The sequence below is a fragment of the Palaemon carinicauda genome, chromosome 3 (genome assembly GCF_036898095.1).
Source record: "Palaemon carinicauda isolate YSFRI2023 chromosome 3, ASM3689809v2, whole genome shotgun sequence".
Classification (NCBI taxonomy): domain Eukaryota; kingdom Metazoa; phylum Arthropoda; class Malacostraca; order Decapoda; family Palaemonidae; genus Palaemon; species Palaemon carinicauda.
In genome coordinates this window covers 76,634,110-76,652,888 of record NC_090727.1, presented here as the reverse complement: position 1 = coordinate 76,652,888, position 18,779 = coordinate 76,634,110, and the positions used below count along the sequence as shown (strand labels likewise).

General features: G+C 44.8%; 1 protein-coding gene and 1 long non-coding RNA gene across 3 annotated transcripts in view; both read left to right on the top strand.

Annotated features, from left to right (window-relative positions):
• Window positions 1–18,779, top strand: part of LOC137638347 (uncharacterized) — an 80,851-nt gene that overhangs the window by 45,060 nt on the left and 17,012 nt on the right. The window contains exon 4 of one of the 2 annotated variants that reach the window (XR_011044086.1): window positions 16,801–16,925. The exons of the other annotated variant lie outside the window; for it this stretch is intronic. This is a non-coding gene — a long non-coding RNA (uncharacterized lncRNA). The remainder of the gene's footprint in view (window positions 1–16,800; window positions 16,926–18,779) is intronic. 2 annotated transcript variants of the gene reach the window in all.
• On the top strand, window positions 129–2,048 carry LOC137637767 (uncharacterized). The gene is made up of 2 exons (XM_068369893.1): window positions 129–1,731; window positions 1,868–2,048. The coding sequence occupies exon 1, from the start codon at window positions 151–153 to the stop codon at window positions 1,339–1,341; it is 1,191 nt and encodes a 396-aa protein (XP_068225994.1). The 5' UTR covers window positions 129–150; the 3' UTR covers window positions 1,342–1,731; window positions 1,868–2,048.

The following is an 18,779-nucleotide window of genomic DNA, read 5'->3' as shown; positions in this document are numbered from 1 at the left end:
ACTGCGAGAAGACATGTGGGAATGATTGTTATGGTTGATCACATGAGTAAATTTACCTATGCAATACCCATCAAGGATAAACGGAGCGAGACTGTTGCAAGAATGGTTGGTCAAGTGATGTTGCCGATGTGTGTGTGTAAGCCTGTGAGAATGTTAAGTGATAATGGCCCTGAGTTTGTTGGATGGGAGTTTGAGCAGATGCTAAGAGAATGGGGTATTGAACATGTGTATTCGACTCCTTATATGCCAAGTGCGAATGGGTTGGCTGAAAGGACTGTAAGAACATTAACTGAAATTTTGCGAATGATGAGTACATGTGGTAATGATTGGGATTTGTATGTTGGTAGAGCGTTGTGGGCTTACAATGCAACAGTGCATAAGAGTACGGGTATGTCTCCATGTAAGTTTGTTTTAAATTTTGAAAAGATAATAAGACCGAGGTTGGGTGTGTCGGAGGATGATAGAGATGTGTGGAGGAAAGCAAATAAGAGGTTTGAAAGCTTTAAAGTTGGTGAGAGAGTGATGAAAGAAGTAATTGAAAAGGGTAGAATGAATGTAAATAAGGTGCGTGATAAATTTGAAGGTCCCTATGATGTGTTAGAAGTTGGTTCAAGTGGATTAAGTTACGTTTTGGGTAAGTTGTGTGTGGGTGGTATTGTGGAAAAAATTAGGGCCCACCACAACCAGTTGCGTAAATGGAAAGAGGTACCTGAGTATATCCAAGAGAATGGGATGAGTAAATGGTTGAAAAGGAACAAGGGTGAACCTAGTATGTATGAGGACTTAGGTCTGGAAGGTAAACAGTTAGTGTTAGTAGAATATAAGAAAAGGAAGAATACAAGAGCTTTAAGTAAAGATGAAAGAAGGGGAAATTTTATAAGTAAAAGTGAGAATAGAAATAAGTATGACAAGGGTGTAAATGTGCAAGTGTGTATGGAAGATAAATGTGTTAATACAGATGAATCATGGCTGAGTATGAATGATACCTATAGTGTGTGTGGCTTTTCCTTAGGTGATGTAAAAGAAAGGATGACGAATGCGAGAGTGAGAGATAGGAGAATGATTAGTAGTATGAATGAATCTTTTACTAAAGTTGAGAATGTTTTTGATGAAATGGATGAACTGTTTACAGAAATGAGTGTAATTATAGGGCCAGATGAGAACGAGGTAGATATGATTGTACATGATATATTAGATGATAGGGATTTAGATAGGAATAGTGTTAATGTAGCTAATGATTGTGATAAGGAAGAAGTGAATGAGAGAGTATATGGAGGCCCAGTTACTCGGAGTAGAGGTCCCGTTCCCGACTGCGACTGGGTTATGAAAAAAATAATGTAAGTGTTGTGTGAGAAGGATTTGGCAAAGTAAGGGGGGAGGAATGTGGAGGATTTATTTTTGCTTTATTTTATTTTTGTTTTTGCCAAATCCTGAGAGAGAGAGAGAGAGAGAGAGAGAGAGAGAGAGAGAGAGAGAGAGAGAGAGAGAGAGAGAGAGAGAGAGAGATTGTGTTAGCGAGCGAAAGTAGTTAGGTTAACGATCGTTTGTGGTGAGAAAGACTGTTGGTATAAATGAGATTGTTTGTTTACATGTTTTAGTTAGGTTACGACAGTGGTGAATGTTTCGGAGCGAAGGCTTTTTTTATTTGACTGCAGCATAAGGCAGTTGTGTGAGAGCTGGATTATATATATATTTTTTCGACCAGCGTGGAAGTGTTTTTTGATTTTCAAAGTAAGTACAGTTTTGTTTATCTTTGCTTGTCGTGATTGTGAATGATAGGAACAATTTATTATTTATCTTTGATTATAGTGCGATAGTTCAGTTAGCTAGAAGTGTTCGTAAGTGTTTTTCTTTTTTATTTTGGCAGGCTGCGATTCCTCCTTTGGAGTGACCGAATTTTGAAAGTGGATTTATTGTTGATGACCTGGCCTGTATTAAGATTTTGTTTGTACCGATCATTTGACTGCTCAACTGTTGACGACCTGGCCTGTGTATTTGGATTGATGATGATGATGATGACGATGATGATGATGATGATGATGATGATACTGGCACCTGTGAATACGAGGAGTTGAGGCCGATATGGCATAGAGAGAGAGACTCCTGTTTACCATATAGTGGTAGTTGCCTATAAAAGACAGTTCGGCTTGTGTGTGGCGTCAGTGCTGGTGTCGCAATATTTATAAACATATATTTTGAGTTGGTGTGCGGTTTAGATTTAAGTTTGTTAGGGTTTTTTGCGTTTATTTGGATGGGGTTTATGGTATATATAGTGTAAAGTTTTTGATGCTGGTGATTCTAGTTTAAAGTGTTAAGTTTTGATTAATTTAAAGTTTTTTTTGGATGGTTTGGTTTGATTTATTATAGTTTGTAAGAAATATATAGTTTTAAGGTCATGTTTTTGTTTTGTTTTTGTCCTTTTGTCCAAGAGTCCCGCTGCTGATAACGTAAGGGGAAAGGTTGTATTGAGGAGACATTGGCCTGTTTAGAGTGATTCAAGGGTGTGGGGGTTGTTTTTGCAACATCCCGCCACAACGAGTAACCGGTTTCAGTCTGGCACAGGCTTTCGGAATTGAAGCTAACAAAGAGTCGGTTAAGTCTATGTTAAAACCCACTAGGAAAATCTTTTTCAAAGCAGATTTAATAGTGGTGATAGTATTGGCTGCCAGACCTGATTCTAATAAAGTTCTAAAGAAAGTGACTGTAAGGTTCAAGTTCATACAGTGTACGTCTGAGTCTATCAAAAATTTAGCCAACTTTTTAACCGCAGAATCATATTGGCGGATGGTGGAATCCCGTTTATCTGATTCTAGGAACAGGGTGTTTTGAGGATCGATATTGGCACCATGCATGGCCGCAAACTTCATGAAGTCCATAAAGTTAGGGCGCTCTGAATGTTTGAGAAAGCGTACACAACGCGTGTTTGTACTATCTGAGACAGAACCGGATTGGGTATCGGGTGAGGATGTAGTCTCAACTCTCGCAGGAGAGGGTACCAATTGCTCTTGGGCCAGTTGGGTGCGACCAAGGCTACTCGTCCCTTGAAGGATCTCAGTTTGTCTAGGACTTTCAGTAAAAGATTCACCGGGGGAAAGAGATAAATCCTTTCCCAGATGTCCCAATTCTGTGACATGGCGTCTGTGGCATAGGCCTGAGGGTCTAGAATGGGAGCCACATATACTCTCAATTTGTGGTTGGACTCCGTGGCGAAGAGGTCCACTTGGAGACCCGGAACCCGAGAGAGAATCCACCGAAATGACTTTAGGTCGAGTGACCATTCCGATTCTAGAGGGGAGGTCCGGGACAAGGCGTCTGCCACTACGTTCCGGACTCCCGCCAGGTGGACAGCTGAAAGATGCCAACGGTTCGAGGCTGCTAGGGAGAATATGGCTACTAGAACATGGTTCAGAGGCCCTGATTTTGATCCGCCTCTGTTGAGGCAGCGGACCACCACTTCGCTGTCGAGAACCAGACGAAGGTGTTGTCTCTTGGGTGGAGCGAGACGTTTCAGGGTTAGAAGAACTGCCATGGCCTCCAGCACATTGATGTGAAATTGGCGGAATAAGGGAGACCAAAGACCTTGAACTTTCCTGAGCTGAGAATAGCCTCCCCAACCTGATAGGGATGCGTCCGTGTGAATGATTAACTTCGGAGGCGGAAATCGAAGGGGAACTGACTTTGACAGATTGATGGCCCTTGTCCAAGGTAGAAGTCTTTCCCGGAGAATGGGAGGAAGGCGGACTTTCCTGTCCCGGAGCTTCCGGTTCGCCCTCGAACGCCAGACACGATTGATATCTTTCAATTTTGCCTTCAGAAGTAGATCCGTCACTGAGGCAAATTGAAGGGACCCTAGGATCCTCTCTTGGAGTCGTCTGGAACTTACTTTGTCTTTGAGAAAGCGTTTGGTGTTCCTTGCAATCTCTAACCTCTTGGGTTTGGGAAGACACAGAGTATGAGATATAAGATCCCATTGCAGGCCGAGCCATTGGAACTTTGATTTCGGAAGAAGACGGGACTTCTTGAAGTTGATCTGGAAGCCTAGAGATTGAAGGTATTGGATGACTCTGTGAGTGGCTTTTAGGCAATTTTGGGAGGTGTCTGACCAAATGAGCCAGTCGTCCAGATAGGCTACTACTTGAATCCCTTGATTTCTGAGTTCCTGAACAGCGACTTCTGCCAACTTTGTGAAGATCCTTGGGGCGATGTTGAGCCCGAAAGGCATCACCTTGAAGGAGTAACTTTTGTCCCCTAGGCGGAAGCCTAGATACGGACGGAAGTGTCTCGCTATCGGGACGTGATAATAGGCGTCTGAAAGATCGATAGAGGTGGTGACGGCCCCACGGGGAAGTAAGGTCCGCACCTGCGAGACGGTAAGCATTCGAAACTTGTCGCATTGAATGGACAAGTTGAGAAGGGATAGGTCTAGAATCACTCTTCTCTTGTCCGAATCCTTCTTCGGGACACTAAACAGCCGACCCTGAAACTTCAGGTGTTTCGTTTCTTGTATGGCGTTCTTTTGTAACAGGTCCTGGACAAATTTGACTAGGTCCGGAGTGGAATGTTGATGAAATCTGTTCGGAGGTGGAGGTCCTTGAATCCAACTCCACCCCAGTCCCCTGGAGATGATACTGAAAGCCCAGGGACTGAACCTCCATTTGTTGCGGAAGGCATAAAGCCTCCCCCCTACCCGCTGCACCTCAGTATTGGCTTGAAGAGTTGCCTCCACGTCCGCCTCGGAAGTTCTTTCCCTTGCGAAAGAATCTGCCTCTACCTCTGTTCTGGTTTGAACCACGGTGGTAGCCTCTACCTCTGTTATAACTCTGGGAAGAGCCTTGAGCCTCATAAGACTGGTTAAAGGCTGGAGAGGTGGTGGAGGCACCGGGAAGTTGGCTCTTAGGGAGCAGAACGGTGACATAGTCGTCCGATGAAGGAGCCTGAGAGGTGGAAGGTTGTGCAGGAGCAGCAGGAGATGGAGGAAGAGGCTGACGGAAAACAGACGAACTACTCTGCTGTTGCCGGAACTGGGTGGAGGTATACGGGCGGAGCTTCTTCCTACCCCGGGCTTGGTAATTTGCGGGGTCATATTTCCGCTTAGGAGTCAAACCCCAACGGGCTTTAAGGCTCTGATTGACTCTAGTAGCCTCTGCCAAGACTTCCTCCACAAGATCCTCAGGGAAGAGATTTGAACCCCAGCAAGAGGACCGGATAAGTTTATTAGGCTCGTGCCTAATAGTCGCCTCAGCCAGGACGTGTTTGCGGCACCTACGTTTGGCAATAGCAAAGTCATATAGATCGAAATATAACGACTGCAAAGTAGCCTTATTGAGAGACTTAAAGATACTCTCAGTATCATAAGTTAAGGCTATCGACTCCGTAGATGTGGCCAAGTTCAAAGTTCGACCAACACGTAGGCGGGAATCATACTCCTGTTTAATAAGAGATTCCGGGAGACGGGGAAGCCGTTCACTAAACATAACTGAAGCACAGTCCGCTGTTAGCTTGCCAGAAGTAAAAGTGGTATGGACATTGTCCCAACACTCAATACCTGAAGGAAGAAGGAGGGAGATCGGATCCACCTCTCGGATGGGAGGCAAGGGCTTCTCCTCCAGAGCATATTGGAAAGCAAGCTCTGCAACCTTATTGATGCATGGAGTCACGGTGTTCTTGTCCATTAAGAACATTGTGAAAGAACTCTTATAAGGCGTCAACATGGTATTGGTGCAACCAATATCATTCAGAAACCTAGCCCAAACAGATTGGGCTTGTTCTTTCGGGAAAATGACAGTCTCTTTGGGGACCTTATCCAGCCGAACCAGAGCATCCTCGGTAAGCCTGGCATAACCATGAAATGGAAATGCGAGACCAGGAGGAAAGAATTCAAAATCCTCTAGAGGACGAGTACCAAGACCTTCCAATGTTAACATCCCATCTGAGAATGGGGAATGAAGAGCCATGCGCCAAGGGTTATTCTTGGTAAACGGCGGAAGCTTAGAGGCATCCGGGATGAGAGAGCTTTGAACTCGCTCCGGAGCACCTTGTTCTAATGCTCCAAGTCTCTGACCAATGTTAGAGAACATCGTGTCCATCTTGGCCTGCATTTCCGACACAATCTTAGATTGCATCTCCGACACGATGCGAAGCATGGCTGATTCGGAAAGGCCCGGGCTAGGAGCAGAAGTGGCGGGTTGTACTCCCGGGTCGTGAGACTTAGAGGAGGAGCCGGAAGCCTTAGATGACGGGTTTGTATTAGACTTGGAACTATGGGAAGCCTTGTGGGGCTTACGAGCTTTTGGCAAAGTTCTCGATGTAGACTTATCTTTGGGGGGAACCGGGTGTGATCGATGAGACGAATCACGGTCCCCAGAAAAACCATGGAAAGAAGAGAGATCAGATGAAGAAGAAAGAGCGGGGCTGAGGATAGGAATCTCAGCGCCGGTAACACCTGCCTCACTTACCACCCTACCTGCATCCGGATCGTCCAACAACATGGGTTCAACGTCTAAGTTCATGGAAGCCACATTGTCTTCCAGATCTCCGGGGGCATCCAACGGATCTTGTTCCTGGTCGATGAATCCCGCTATGGTGGCATCAATGTCGGCAATGATGGGTGCCGCAACATGCCTAGCCACAGCGGCTGAAGACTTGGCGTTAGGGTAGATCATGGCACAGTAGTCTTCAGATAGGACGTAAGGCTGTTTGGATTTCACGTTTCGGGCAAATCCCCCAACCCACACTTTCAGTGTGGCCCGAGCCGCAGTCTTCTGCTCCGGGGATGCCTGAAATAATAGTGGGAATTACAAAAAGGAAGATTCCCGGCGGTCCTTCAAGACCATAGAAGTCTTACTAAATGATGTATGTATACCAAAAAAGGTAAAATAATTAGAAAGGCAACATAGCCAACGGGACTCACCGAATCAGATCCGAGGGTGGTGATGAGGTCAAAACAGACCATACAGTTATCAGGGTGCCAGACCACGATGTCCTCCAGCTGAACTCCGCAGAGGGCGTGAGACCTACATACGGTATGGCCACAAGGCTGATGAAGAACAGCCGCACAGGCCGTCGTCTGACAATGCACCATCTATAAAAAGAATAGTATATGAGAAACTGTAATTCTCTTAAGTAGGGGCGGGTCCGGAGGACCCGGGACTAACATAAGTCTAACTTAAGACTAGAGCTTAACTGTAATACTCTCAAGTAGGGGCGGGTCCGGAGGACCCGGGCCTAAACATAAGTCTAACTTAAGACTAGAGTATAGTTATCCATTCCGGTCGAGCCGGGATCATAAAACAGGATGCAACAAAGAATTAAGACACATGGTGTCTGATTTCCCGGAGCGAGGTTAAGCCCCGGGCCGGGAAATAAAAGTATATCCATAAACCAATACATATAGGAACTCCGGGATAGTGATCTGTCATATATATTCATATATAATCATAGGAACTGTTATAAATTAATAGGGGGGCGGAACTGTAGATAAGAACCGCCAACCGAACCCGGAGGGTTTCGTATAACATAATAAAAGTGTGATAGGTGAATATAAAATAGGGTGCACCGGGATCCTACTCTGTTGACCGGTGGCCAACCCATCTAGACAGAGACGAAACCGCCGGGACACCCGGAGGACAAAGTCCATAAACACTGAACTACCCCCTCTAAAGGGAGGGAAGGCAACGGTCCCCTAGGGGAGGGGGGAGAGAAGCCTAGCCACCAACCTAGCGAGAGGGGGAGCTTGGGGGAGGATCACGTGATACGGAGCAGCAGGGCTACCAACTGACGATCCCCAAACACTACCAGACAGATCATACGGAGTAATAAGCACAAATATTCATTATAATAGTAATAGCGTTGAAAATTATATAAATATACACACAAAGAATTTAGGGCAAGGCATGCAACATAATAAATAAATCCCAAAGGACAACACCTGATGGCTTATATAATAAAATTGCCGCCTAGTAACGAAGGTCGGCAAGCCATATACGATACGTAACTTGATATCGGCCCTAAATATGAACCACAAGGGTTCTAAACGCTAAATAATGAATATCCACAATAACATATAAAAAACTTTTAACTAATAATAAAAATAATACACTTAGTAACACCGCGAGTGAAACTAAAAGCTCTCAAAACAGGAGTACCAACTGTAAGCGGAATCGAGCAAGACCGAGATGATCGAAGAGAATAAACTCCTATATTTTCAATATTAAACTTACCCGATAATCATGTAGCTGTCAACTCCGTTGCCCGACAGAATTCTACGGGAGGGATACGCCAGCTATCACTATACTAGAAGGGGGTGTACTCACCAGCGCCACCTGTGGCCAGGTACTGCAGTACTTCTTGTTGACACCACCTCACTTTTTCCTCTGTCGTGCTTCCGGCAAGACATTCTGGGATACGCTTATGATTTTGGAGTATTGTTCACGGTTTTTGGTGAAGTATTTCTCTAAGATTCAGCTTTCGCTATACTGGAAACTTTTCTAATTAGCTTAGATAGCTTTTATTTGGTTTTGATTAATGGTTAACGATCTTTTTGCTTGATTTGGAATCCCCCTTGACTAACTCTTTGATTCAAGATGTCTGACCTTTCACAAGCCCCACCCCATAGACGATGTAGGTCTTGTAATAGGCGTGTTCCGAAGGCCTCGGTTGATCCTCACACCGCTTGTTCTGACTGTAGGGAAAGACCCTGTCAGTTGGAAGATCGATGTGAGGAATGCGCCGGACTTTCGGAACTTGAATTTGTTCGATTCCTGAAATATTCAACCAAGTTAGAGAGAGAGAGAGTTAGGAGGAGTTCTTCTCGCTCTTCACTTTTTTCCTCACCTCATGATCCTCAACCTTTTCCTCCCCCTGTAGTGGCTACCCCCGAACCTTCTATTTGTGCTCAACCTGATATGTCCGATGTTTTGCGTGCCATTCAGGCTTTAGGTGACAAAGTGGAATCGGTGGTTAGTGACCATAAGTCTCTTATGGCAGAAGTCAAAGAACTTAAGGTCAAAAGTGCAGTGGGAGGTGATAGTGCCAGTGCTGTGCCAAGTGCTATTGTCAGTGCGGTGCCAAGTGCTAGTGTCAGTGTCAGTGTGGTGCGTGAGGGTACTTCTGTGCGTGCCAGTCGTCCTCCCAGTCCGGGACCTCTTGCAAGCTCCCAAGCCCAGGGGAGAAGCAATGTCGAAGGGCAAAAGGGTTCGGCAGGCCTTGATCGGCGCACAGAAGTATCCTCGGTGGTTGCGGGCGTGTCTTACAGAGACCGTCACTCCCACCCGCAGACGATTGAGCCCGTCTTTTACTCGTCTGCAGAAGAAATGTCAGGGAGAAAACGCTGGACTCAGGTCTCAAGACCTCTCAAACGCAAAGTCCAGACCTCAAGAGCTCTACAACCTGGTTGCAGTCATTGGATTAGCTCTGACTCTCCGCAGTCATCAGGTGACTGCACACCTCCTAAGAGAGGTAAGGTGATGCCGCAACAGACCTCATCTTCTGTTAAGGCTTTGCCTCAGCAGACCTTAGCGTCTGTCGACCCCAAGATGTCTTTGCTGCAGTCCATGCAGTCACAGCTTGCGGTCTTAATGCGTGAGTGTCAGGCTGAGAAGGTTACACCTCCTCCTGCGATCGCTCCGCCTCACCGCAGTCCAGTCTGCCAGGCGTACGATGTTGAGGTTCCTCAGGATACCTTACCGCGTACTGAGTTGCCAGTTACCAGCGGTGTGCAGCAACCTCCGCCTTCCTTAAGGCAACCTCAGCAATGGGAGCAGGAGTCTTATGCCTTACTTCCTCCGCTTCCGCTTGCGGTTCCACCAGCGAGGCAACAATCTCTTGAGGTACGACAACCTCTTCCATCCATGAGGCAGCCACCTCAGCACTCGCTGCAGCGACCTCAACCCTCCTCAAGGCGAGAGCCTCAACTCCTTAGGCTAGCACCTCAGGAACCTCAACTCGCGAGACAAGAACTGCGTTCTGCGCAGCCGCTACCTCAACTCTCGCAGCTCACACCTCAGGAACCTCAACTCGTTCCTCAGGAACCTGCTACTGCGCATCCGCAACACTTACAGCAAGCGCAACTCTTGAGACAAGAAACTCATGCTAGGAGTCAGCCACCTCAACCCATGCGCCTACCTTCCTCTACTCTTCTTGACCAGTCTTTGCAGCCTGAACCTCAGGTTTTAACTCAGCAACAGAGACTTGAGGATGAAACCACAAGCGTTTATGCACCCGCTTGTTCAGATTCTGCTGTTCAGCATACCACTGTTACATTACCTCTCACTTCGCTACACTCTGGTGATGAGGTTTCTGAGGAGGAAGCTGCGCACCTGGATCCCTCATCAGACGTGGAAGAACCCAAGTCTTCTCCTCTACCCATTGACTTTCGTAAGGTCCTGGCTCTTTTCAGAGAGGTATACCCGGACCATTTTGTTTCTGCTACCCCCCGCTCTCCTCCATCTGAGTTTTCGCTGGGCATGCAACCTGTTAAGTCAACTTATACTAAGCTCGTCTTTGCTAGGTCATCTAAGAGAGCTTTAAGAATATTAGGGGAGTGGTTGCAGTCTAAACAGCAACTAGGGAAGACTTCCTTTATGTTCCCACCTACTAAGCTCACTTCTAAGGCGGGTGTATGGTATGCCACAGGAGAGGAACCAGGCTTGGGAGTCCCTGCCTCTGCCCAGGCTGACTTCTCAAGTTTGGTCGACTCTCCTCGTAGATCAGCAATGAGGCGCTCTAAGGTTTGCTGGACCTTCTCCGATTTAGACCACTTCCTAAAGGGTGTATTTCGTGCCTTTGAGATGTTCAATTTTCTAGACTGGTGCCTGGGGGCCCTGAGCAAGAAGACCTCCCCTGCGGACAAGGACTCGGCCATGCTTTTAATGTCCTGCATGGATAAAGCAATTCGGGATGGGTCTGGCGAGCTTGCTTCAATGTTTGTGTCAGGAGTTCTTAAGAAAAGGGAGCAACTTTGCACCTTTCTTTCTTCCAGCATCACACCTTGTCAAAGGTCTCAACTCCTTTTTGCTCCGCTTTCTAAGTTCTTGTTTCCCGAAGAGCTTATCAAGGATTTGTCTGCGGCCCTGATTCAGAAGGACACTCATGATCTTGTGGCCTCTTCAGCTCGTAAGACTAAGGTTGCTCCCTCAGTTCCCAGGACTTACCGCACCCCAGTGGCTGATACTCCTGCTACGAGGTTTATTCCGCCCTTTCGTGGCAGAGCCCCCAGCCGAGGAAGCTCCCGTCCAGACTCTTCCAGGAGCAGGTCTAGGAAAGGTCCCAAGACTTCAAAAGGCAAACACTGACTCTCCTCCTCTCCAGACAGCAGTAGGAGCCAGACTCAAGACCTTCTGGCAAGCTTGGGAAAGGAGAGGTGCAGACGCCCAGTCTGTCAGGTGGCTAAGGGAGGGTTACAGGATACCATTCTGCCGCAAACCCCCTCTGACCACTTCTCCCATCAACCTCTCTCCCAACTACAAGGAAAAGGACAAGAGGCTAGCGTTGCACCAGGAGGTGTCGCTCCTGTTACAGAAGAAGGCAGTGGTTATAGTCCGGGACCATCAATCCCCGGGCTTCTACAACCGTCTCTTTCTGGTGGCCAAGAAGACAGGAGGTTGGAGACCGGTGCTGGACGTCAGCGCGCTCAATGCTTATGTCACCAAGCAGACGTTCACTATGGAGACGACGAAGTCGGTCCTAGCAGCGGTCAGGCAGGAGGACTGGATGGTATCGTTGGATCTGAAAGACGCTTACTTTCATGTTCCTATTCATCCAGACTCCCAACCTTTCCTGAGATTCGTTTTTGGAAAGGTTGTGTACCAATTCCAAGCCCTGTGTTTTGGCCTAAGCACAGCTCCTATGGTGTTTACGCATCTGATGAGGAATATTGCAAAATTCCTCCACCTATCGGACATCAGAGCCTCCCTTTATTTAGACGACTGGCTGTTGAGAGCCTCCACGAGTCGTCGCTGTCTGGAGAGTCTCAACTGGACTTTAGACTTGATCAAGGAACTGGGTCTGTTAGTCAACTTAGAAAAGTCCCAGCTCATTCCCTCCCAATCCATAGTTTACCTGGGAATGGAGATTCGGAGTCAGGATTTTCGGGCTTTTCCATCGGCCCCAAGGATAAGCCAAGCCCTAGATTGCATCCTGAGCATGCTGAAGAGGAACAGTTGCTCGGTGAGACAGTGGATGAGTCTCACAGGGACCCTGTCATCATTAGCCCTGTTCGTCGAGTTAGGGAGACTCCACCTCCGCCCTCTCCAATTCCATCTAGCAGCTCATTGGGACAAGGATTTGACGCTCGAAGCAGTCTCTATCCCGGTCACCAAAGAGATGAAGACCACTCTCTTGTGGTGGAAGACCAACCTCCTTCTCAAGGAGGGCCTATCGTTAGCGATTCAGACCCCCAATCTTCATCTCTTCTCGGATGCATCAGACTCGGGCTGGGGCGCGACCTTGAACGGACAGGAATGCTCGGGAACGTGGAACAGGGAACAGGAAACGCTCCACATCAACTGCAAGGAGCTACTGGCAGTTCATATGGCCCTAATGAACTTCAAGTCCCTCCTGCTAGGCAAGGTGGTGGAGGTGAACTCCGACAACACCACAGCCTTGGCTTACATCTCCAAGCAGGGAGGGACCCATTCGAGGAACCTGTACGAGATAGCAAGGGACCTCCTCATTTGGTCAAGAAGTCTAAACCTCACTCTAGTAACGAGGTTCATTCAGGGCAACATGAACGTCTCAGCAGATCGCCTAAGCAGAAAAGATCAAGTCATCCCCACGGAATGGACCCTTCACAAGAGCGTGTGCAACAGACTTTGGACCTTGTGGGGTCAGCCTACGATAGATCTGTTTGCCACCTCCATGACCAAGAGGCTTCCTTTGTACTGTTCCCCAGTTCCAGACCCAGCAGCAGTTCATGTGGATGCTTTTCTGCTGAATTGGTCCCATCTCGACCTTTACGCATTCCCACCGTTCAAGATCATCAACAGAGTCATTCAGAAGTTCGTCTCGCACGAAGGGACACGGCTGACGCTGGTTGCTCCCCTTTGGCCTGCAAGAGAATGGTTCACAGAGGTACTACAATGGCTGGTCGACGTCCCCAGGACTCTCCCTCTAAGAGTGGACCTTCTACGTCAACCTCACGTAGACAAGGTGCACCCAAACCTCCACGCTCTTCGTCTGACTGCCTTCAGACTGTCGAAAGATTCGCTAGAGCTAGAGGCTTTTCGAAGGAGGCAGCCAGTGCGATTGCCAGAGCAAGGAGGGTATCCACTCGTAGAGTCTACCAATCCAAGTGGGAAGTCTTCCGAAGCTGGTGTAGAGCCAATGCAGTTTCCTCTACCAATACCTCTGTAACCCAAATAGCTGACTTCCTATTACATCTAAGGAATGAGAGATCCCTTTCGGCTCCTACGATTAAAGGGTACAGAAGTATGTTGGCTTCAGTTCTCCGCCACAGAGGTTTGGACCTTTCTTCCAACAAGGACCTTCAAGACATCCTTAAGTCTTTTGAGACTTCTAAAGAACGTCGTTTACCCACTCCAGGCTGGAATCTAGACGTAGTCTTAAGGTTCCTTATGTCTCCTAGGTTCGAACCTCTCCAGTCAGCTTCCTTCAAGGACCTTACCCTCAAGACTCTTTTCCTCGTCTGCCTTGCAACAGCTAAAAGAGTCAGTGAGGTTCATGCCTTCAGCAAGAACATTGGGTTCACATCCGAATCTGCAACATGTTCTTTACAGCTCGGATTTTTAGCTAAGAATGAACTTCCTTCACGTCCTTGGCCTAGATCGTTTGAAATTCCTAGCCTTTCCAACATGGTAGGTAACGAGCTAGAAAGAGTTCTTTGCCCTGTCAGAGCTCTGAAATATTATCTTAATAGGTCAAAACCTATACGAGGACAGTCAGAAGCCTTATGGTGTGCAATCAAGAAACCTTCGATGCCCATGTCCAAAAACGGAGTTTCGTATTATATAAGGCTTCTGATTAGAGAAGCCCATTCTCACATGAAGGATGAAGACCTTGCTTTGCTGAAGGTAAGGACCCACGAAGTGAGAGCCGTAGCCACTTCGATGGCCTTTAATAAGAACCGTTCTCTGCAGAGCATTATGGATGCAACTTATTGGAGGAGCAAGTCAGTGTTTGCATCATTTTATCTTAAAGATGTCCAGTCTCTTTACGAGAACTGCTACACCCTGGGACCATTCGTAGCAGCGAGTGCAGTAGTAGGTGAGGGCTCAGCCACTACATTCCCTTAATCCCATAACCTTTTTTAACCTTTCTCTTGAATGCTTTTATTGTTGTTTTTTTGGGTTGTTACGGTAGGCTAAGAAGCCTTCCGCATCCTTTTTGATTTGGCGGGTGGTCAATTCATTCTTGAGAAGCGCCTGGGTTAGAGGTTGTGTAGAGGTCCTTTAGTATGGGTTGCAGCCCTGTATACTTTAGCACCTTAGAGTTGATTCAGCCTCCTAAGAGGAACGCTGCGCTCAGTAAGGAAGACGAACTTAATAAAGGCAGAGTAACGGTTCAAGTCGACTTCCTTACCAGGTACTTATTATTTCATTATTCTGAAATAACTGATTATATGAAATACGGGATACTTAGCTATCCTTTAGTCATGTACACTGGTTTTCACCCACCCCCCTGGGTGTGAATCAGCTACATGATTATCGGGTAAGTTTAATATTGAAAAATGTTATTTTCATTAGTAAAATAAATTTTTGAATATACTTACCCGATAATCATGATTTAATTGACCCACCCTTCCTCCCCATAGAGAACCAGTGGACCGAGGAAAAAGTGAGGTGGTGTCAACAAGAAGTACTGCAGTACCTGGCCACAGGTGGCGCTGGTGAGTACACCCCCTTCTAGTATAGTGATAGCTGGCGTATCCCTCCCGTAGAATTCTGTCGGGCAACGGAGTTGACAGCTACATGATTATCGGGTAAGTATATTAAAAAATTTATTTTACTAATGAAAATAACATATTTAAATATTAAACGATCTAGATTGCTCAAAACACAGCAAAACATAGCTTGGTACTTAACTTAGACGGTGTCTCCTGGGAAACCGATGAAGAAGCCATAATCCAGTGGAAAATAAGGCAAAATACGAGAGCACAAAAAAAGCGGGTTACAACACAGGCGTGCTAAAAAGGAGTTGGGTTCTGAGCGGATGCAGAGTTGCTGGTGCCGAGTGAGGTTGAACGGCTCTCCTCTATTGGGGTCTTTGTCGTGGATGAATCTAAATAGTGCGGGACCTCTGGATTATACGCCCAATTTTATACCGACACCAATAGGTGAGCGAGCTAGTTAACCTAGCACTCCTTTACATTTTTTCTCTGGTATATGTAGCAGTAAATTACCTAAGAATAAGTGCTAATAGGAGCTTATTCACTGGCCGGCACAGGTTCAAGCCCAGAAATATATATATATATATATATATATATATATATATTATTTATAAAACCAACATTATTCGTATTTTCATCAGGTATTTCTTTTATGATGTCAGACTTCTGATGAGAACTCTCCAGCTCCTCCAATGAAGTTCATGTTCTTGCACATGGTTCTTCTATCTCCTCTCCTCTATTATCTTCCAACTAGTTATCTCAGTCTATCAGTCACATAGTTTTTCTATTTCTTTCACTCATTTCTCCTCTTTCCCTCTCTATTCAACTTTTTCATAGCCTGTCAACCTACTTGCTCAAACTCTATATTTGGAATAATGATTTTCAACACATTGTACTTCAGTTATGGACTGGCGCACTTTGTAATCCTATTATCTTTTCATATTGAATATTTTTAATGATTGATAAACTAATGCAATACCAAATTCCTTCTAGGAAAGCTAATGATTTTACTGTCAATGGCTATGTTTAAGAAATCTTGTTTTTATGTATTAATAAATTTTTGTGTAGTCGCTGACAAACTCCCCAATGTTGAGACAATAATGGGGATCACCTCTAAAATGAAAACAGATTCATGATTAGAATCTAAAAAAAATGGTTACCATTTTTCCTTCCTAGTCTTATATATAATAATGTGTTGATTTGATATTAGTATTTTGAGAGTATCTTTCTAAAGAACTGCCAAGGGAGGTGCTTTGTGATGCAGAAATTATTATTCTAAATTCCAACAGGAAGCCCAGTCTTTTCTTTAGAAGCTTTGACATCATCATCATCTCCTGCTACGCCTATTGACGCAATGGGCCTCGGTTAGATTTTGCCAGTCGTCTCTATCTTGAGCTTTTAAACCAATGCTTCTCCATTCATCACCTCCTACTTCACACTTCAGTCTCCTCAGTCATGTAGACCTGGGTCTTCCAACTCTTCTAGTGCCTTGTAGAGCCCAGTTGAAAGTTTGAACTAATAATTCTTGGAGAGTGGGAAGAACATGCCCAACCATCTCCATCTACCCCTCACCATGATCTCATCCACATATGGCATTCGAGTAATCTCTCTTATAGTTTATTTTGACAAGCTGTGTATTTGTTAATCCATAATTGCTGAAATATAGATTTCATGTTTAAGGATTGATTAATTAAGTTTTTATTTAGTTAACCTCATTTCAGTGAGCGTTTTGTGTCCATAAACTCATTCTGCCATAGTGGATTTCAAAGGTGAATCCCAAGGTAGATGATTTTCTGGCCTTTTAAGTGATTTTGTTGTCAGCTTTGATTTCCTGAGGATATTTCAGAACCCAAAGGATTGACTCAAAGACTCAAAGTTCTAGTAATATTGAAAACAATCAAAAACTGTACAGCCTCTGACGTTTAGATTAAATGTACTAAACATTGAAATCATTCCAGTCTGAGAAAGTGGTTGTTGCTGGCGGAATACGATAGGTGGAAGGCGGCCGTGTCACCTGTTGGTGATTTTACGATGAGAGGAGTTCTTCATGCCACCTTACAAGTTACTGATGATGATGATTTAGGTAGGTTCACTCCTGTTTCCTTATTAGCATTGATTATGAAATAGTTTTCGAATTTATGGTGTCAGTTTAGCCAATTTGACAACTACTGAACAATACTAAATGTGGTTTAGAATGATAGAGGAGTCAAGACTTCTGTAAATCATGTTTTTTTACCCTAAGCAGTCAAGGAAGTACTGTCCTGTCTTAGTCTTGATGCCTCATTAGTTTATTGTCTTGGATTCTCACCCAGAGTAAAAGAAGTGAACCTATAGTAAGAATAGTTCGAAATAAAACTGCTATTTAATATCCTTCCTTTATTTGTGTGAGTTAAGTATCTTACAATTTCTCATTTCTTTCATTAACTTTAGAATCTTTTGTTTTTAAATATTTAACTTAGCCGGTGAATATATAATAGCTGCAACTCTGTTGCTCGACAGACAAAAAAACAGTAAAAACTCGCCAGCGATCGCTATACAGGTTGCGGGTGTGCCCACCAGCGCCAACTGTCGGCCAGATACCACTCTCTCGATGTAAACAAAGACTCAATTTCTTCTCTGTCGACGTGTCGACAAGACGTACTTTTACTCGCTGTAGAACCTGGAGTTTTCTCAACATATTTGGTGAAGTACTTCATTTTGGTTTGAGCTTTCGCAGTACAGGTGTTTTATCTTCATCTTAAATCTTGAACTCGTTTTTGGATAGATTTAATTTTTGATGACAAAGAGAGTATGGACTTTCTTTGACTTTTAAATGGCCGACCCTTCCCTTAGACGGAAGTGTGTTTGGGCTTTTAGCAATTATCTTATCACGTTATAAAAATTAATTATAGATTTTCCTCTATATATTTTATATCTCACCGCCTTTATTAAGCCTCTTCGATTAACTTTCCATTTATAATAAACATAAAAATAAATTTTAATGATTTGTTTATATGCGACCTTTCCTGAGAGTAGGCGGTCCTTACTTGGAAACCGAAGTTAACCAACGTTGAGCCCTTTCAATCGTAAATAGCTTTTAAAGAGCTAATGATTTAAAACTTTTTTAATGAATATTTTTAATAAATATTTTATGAAAGATTTTCTTTGAATAGTCTTCGTACTGTTTTCAAAGATGAACTAACGTTTAGTTTATTTATGCTACGCAGTTTGCGCTCTATCGTTACGATAGAGAGAGAGAGTATCACGGTTTCACTTTGCAGAAAGAGTAAATCGATTCCAACGTTTTGTTCATTCTTCTTTCAAAGCTTAAATGTTTTAAATTCTATTTTAAAGGAACTTTTTAATTGAAAAACCTTTCAGTTTTTTCCTTTGGTCAAATAACATGTTTTTTTGACGAAACGTATTTGGGCTCTTCTCTTAGGTACGAAATCAAGAGAGAGAGAGAGAGAGAGAGAGATAGAGACGGAGGGAGAGAGAGGAGAGAAAACGTTCCGTTCAAGCGGGTAACGTTGTTCTCGAGTTACTCTCGTCCCTAGTCTCTGTACGGGGAGAAAGGATAAAACGTTTTTAGTTTTATTCTCGTCCCCAGGCAATGTACGGTGAGAGATTGAAAACGTAGTTTTGAATGTACTAGTGTTTAGTCTCTTCCCCACCACTGAATTTTTTTATCTTAAAAGATGTTTACTGTTTTTTTTTTTGCTGGTATTAATGTGCTTGCATTATACGACTGATTTCGCATTTACTACCTTTTGATGAGGGTAGAATTGCGTGCTTCAGGTAGAAATCAGTAAAAGTTTCGATTTCAGTGAAATAAGTGCAAAACAGAAAATCGTAGTGATAAAGTGATATTGCGCAAAGTGTTACAGTGTTGCGTAACCGAGGGTTCGTCTGTTCGTGCCTGTCGTTCACCTAGTCCGGGACCTCTTGCAAGCTCCCA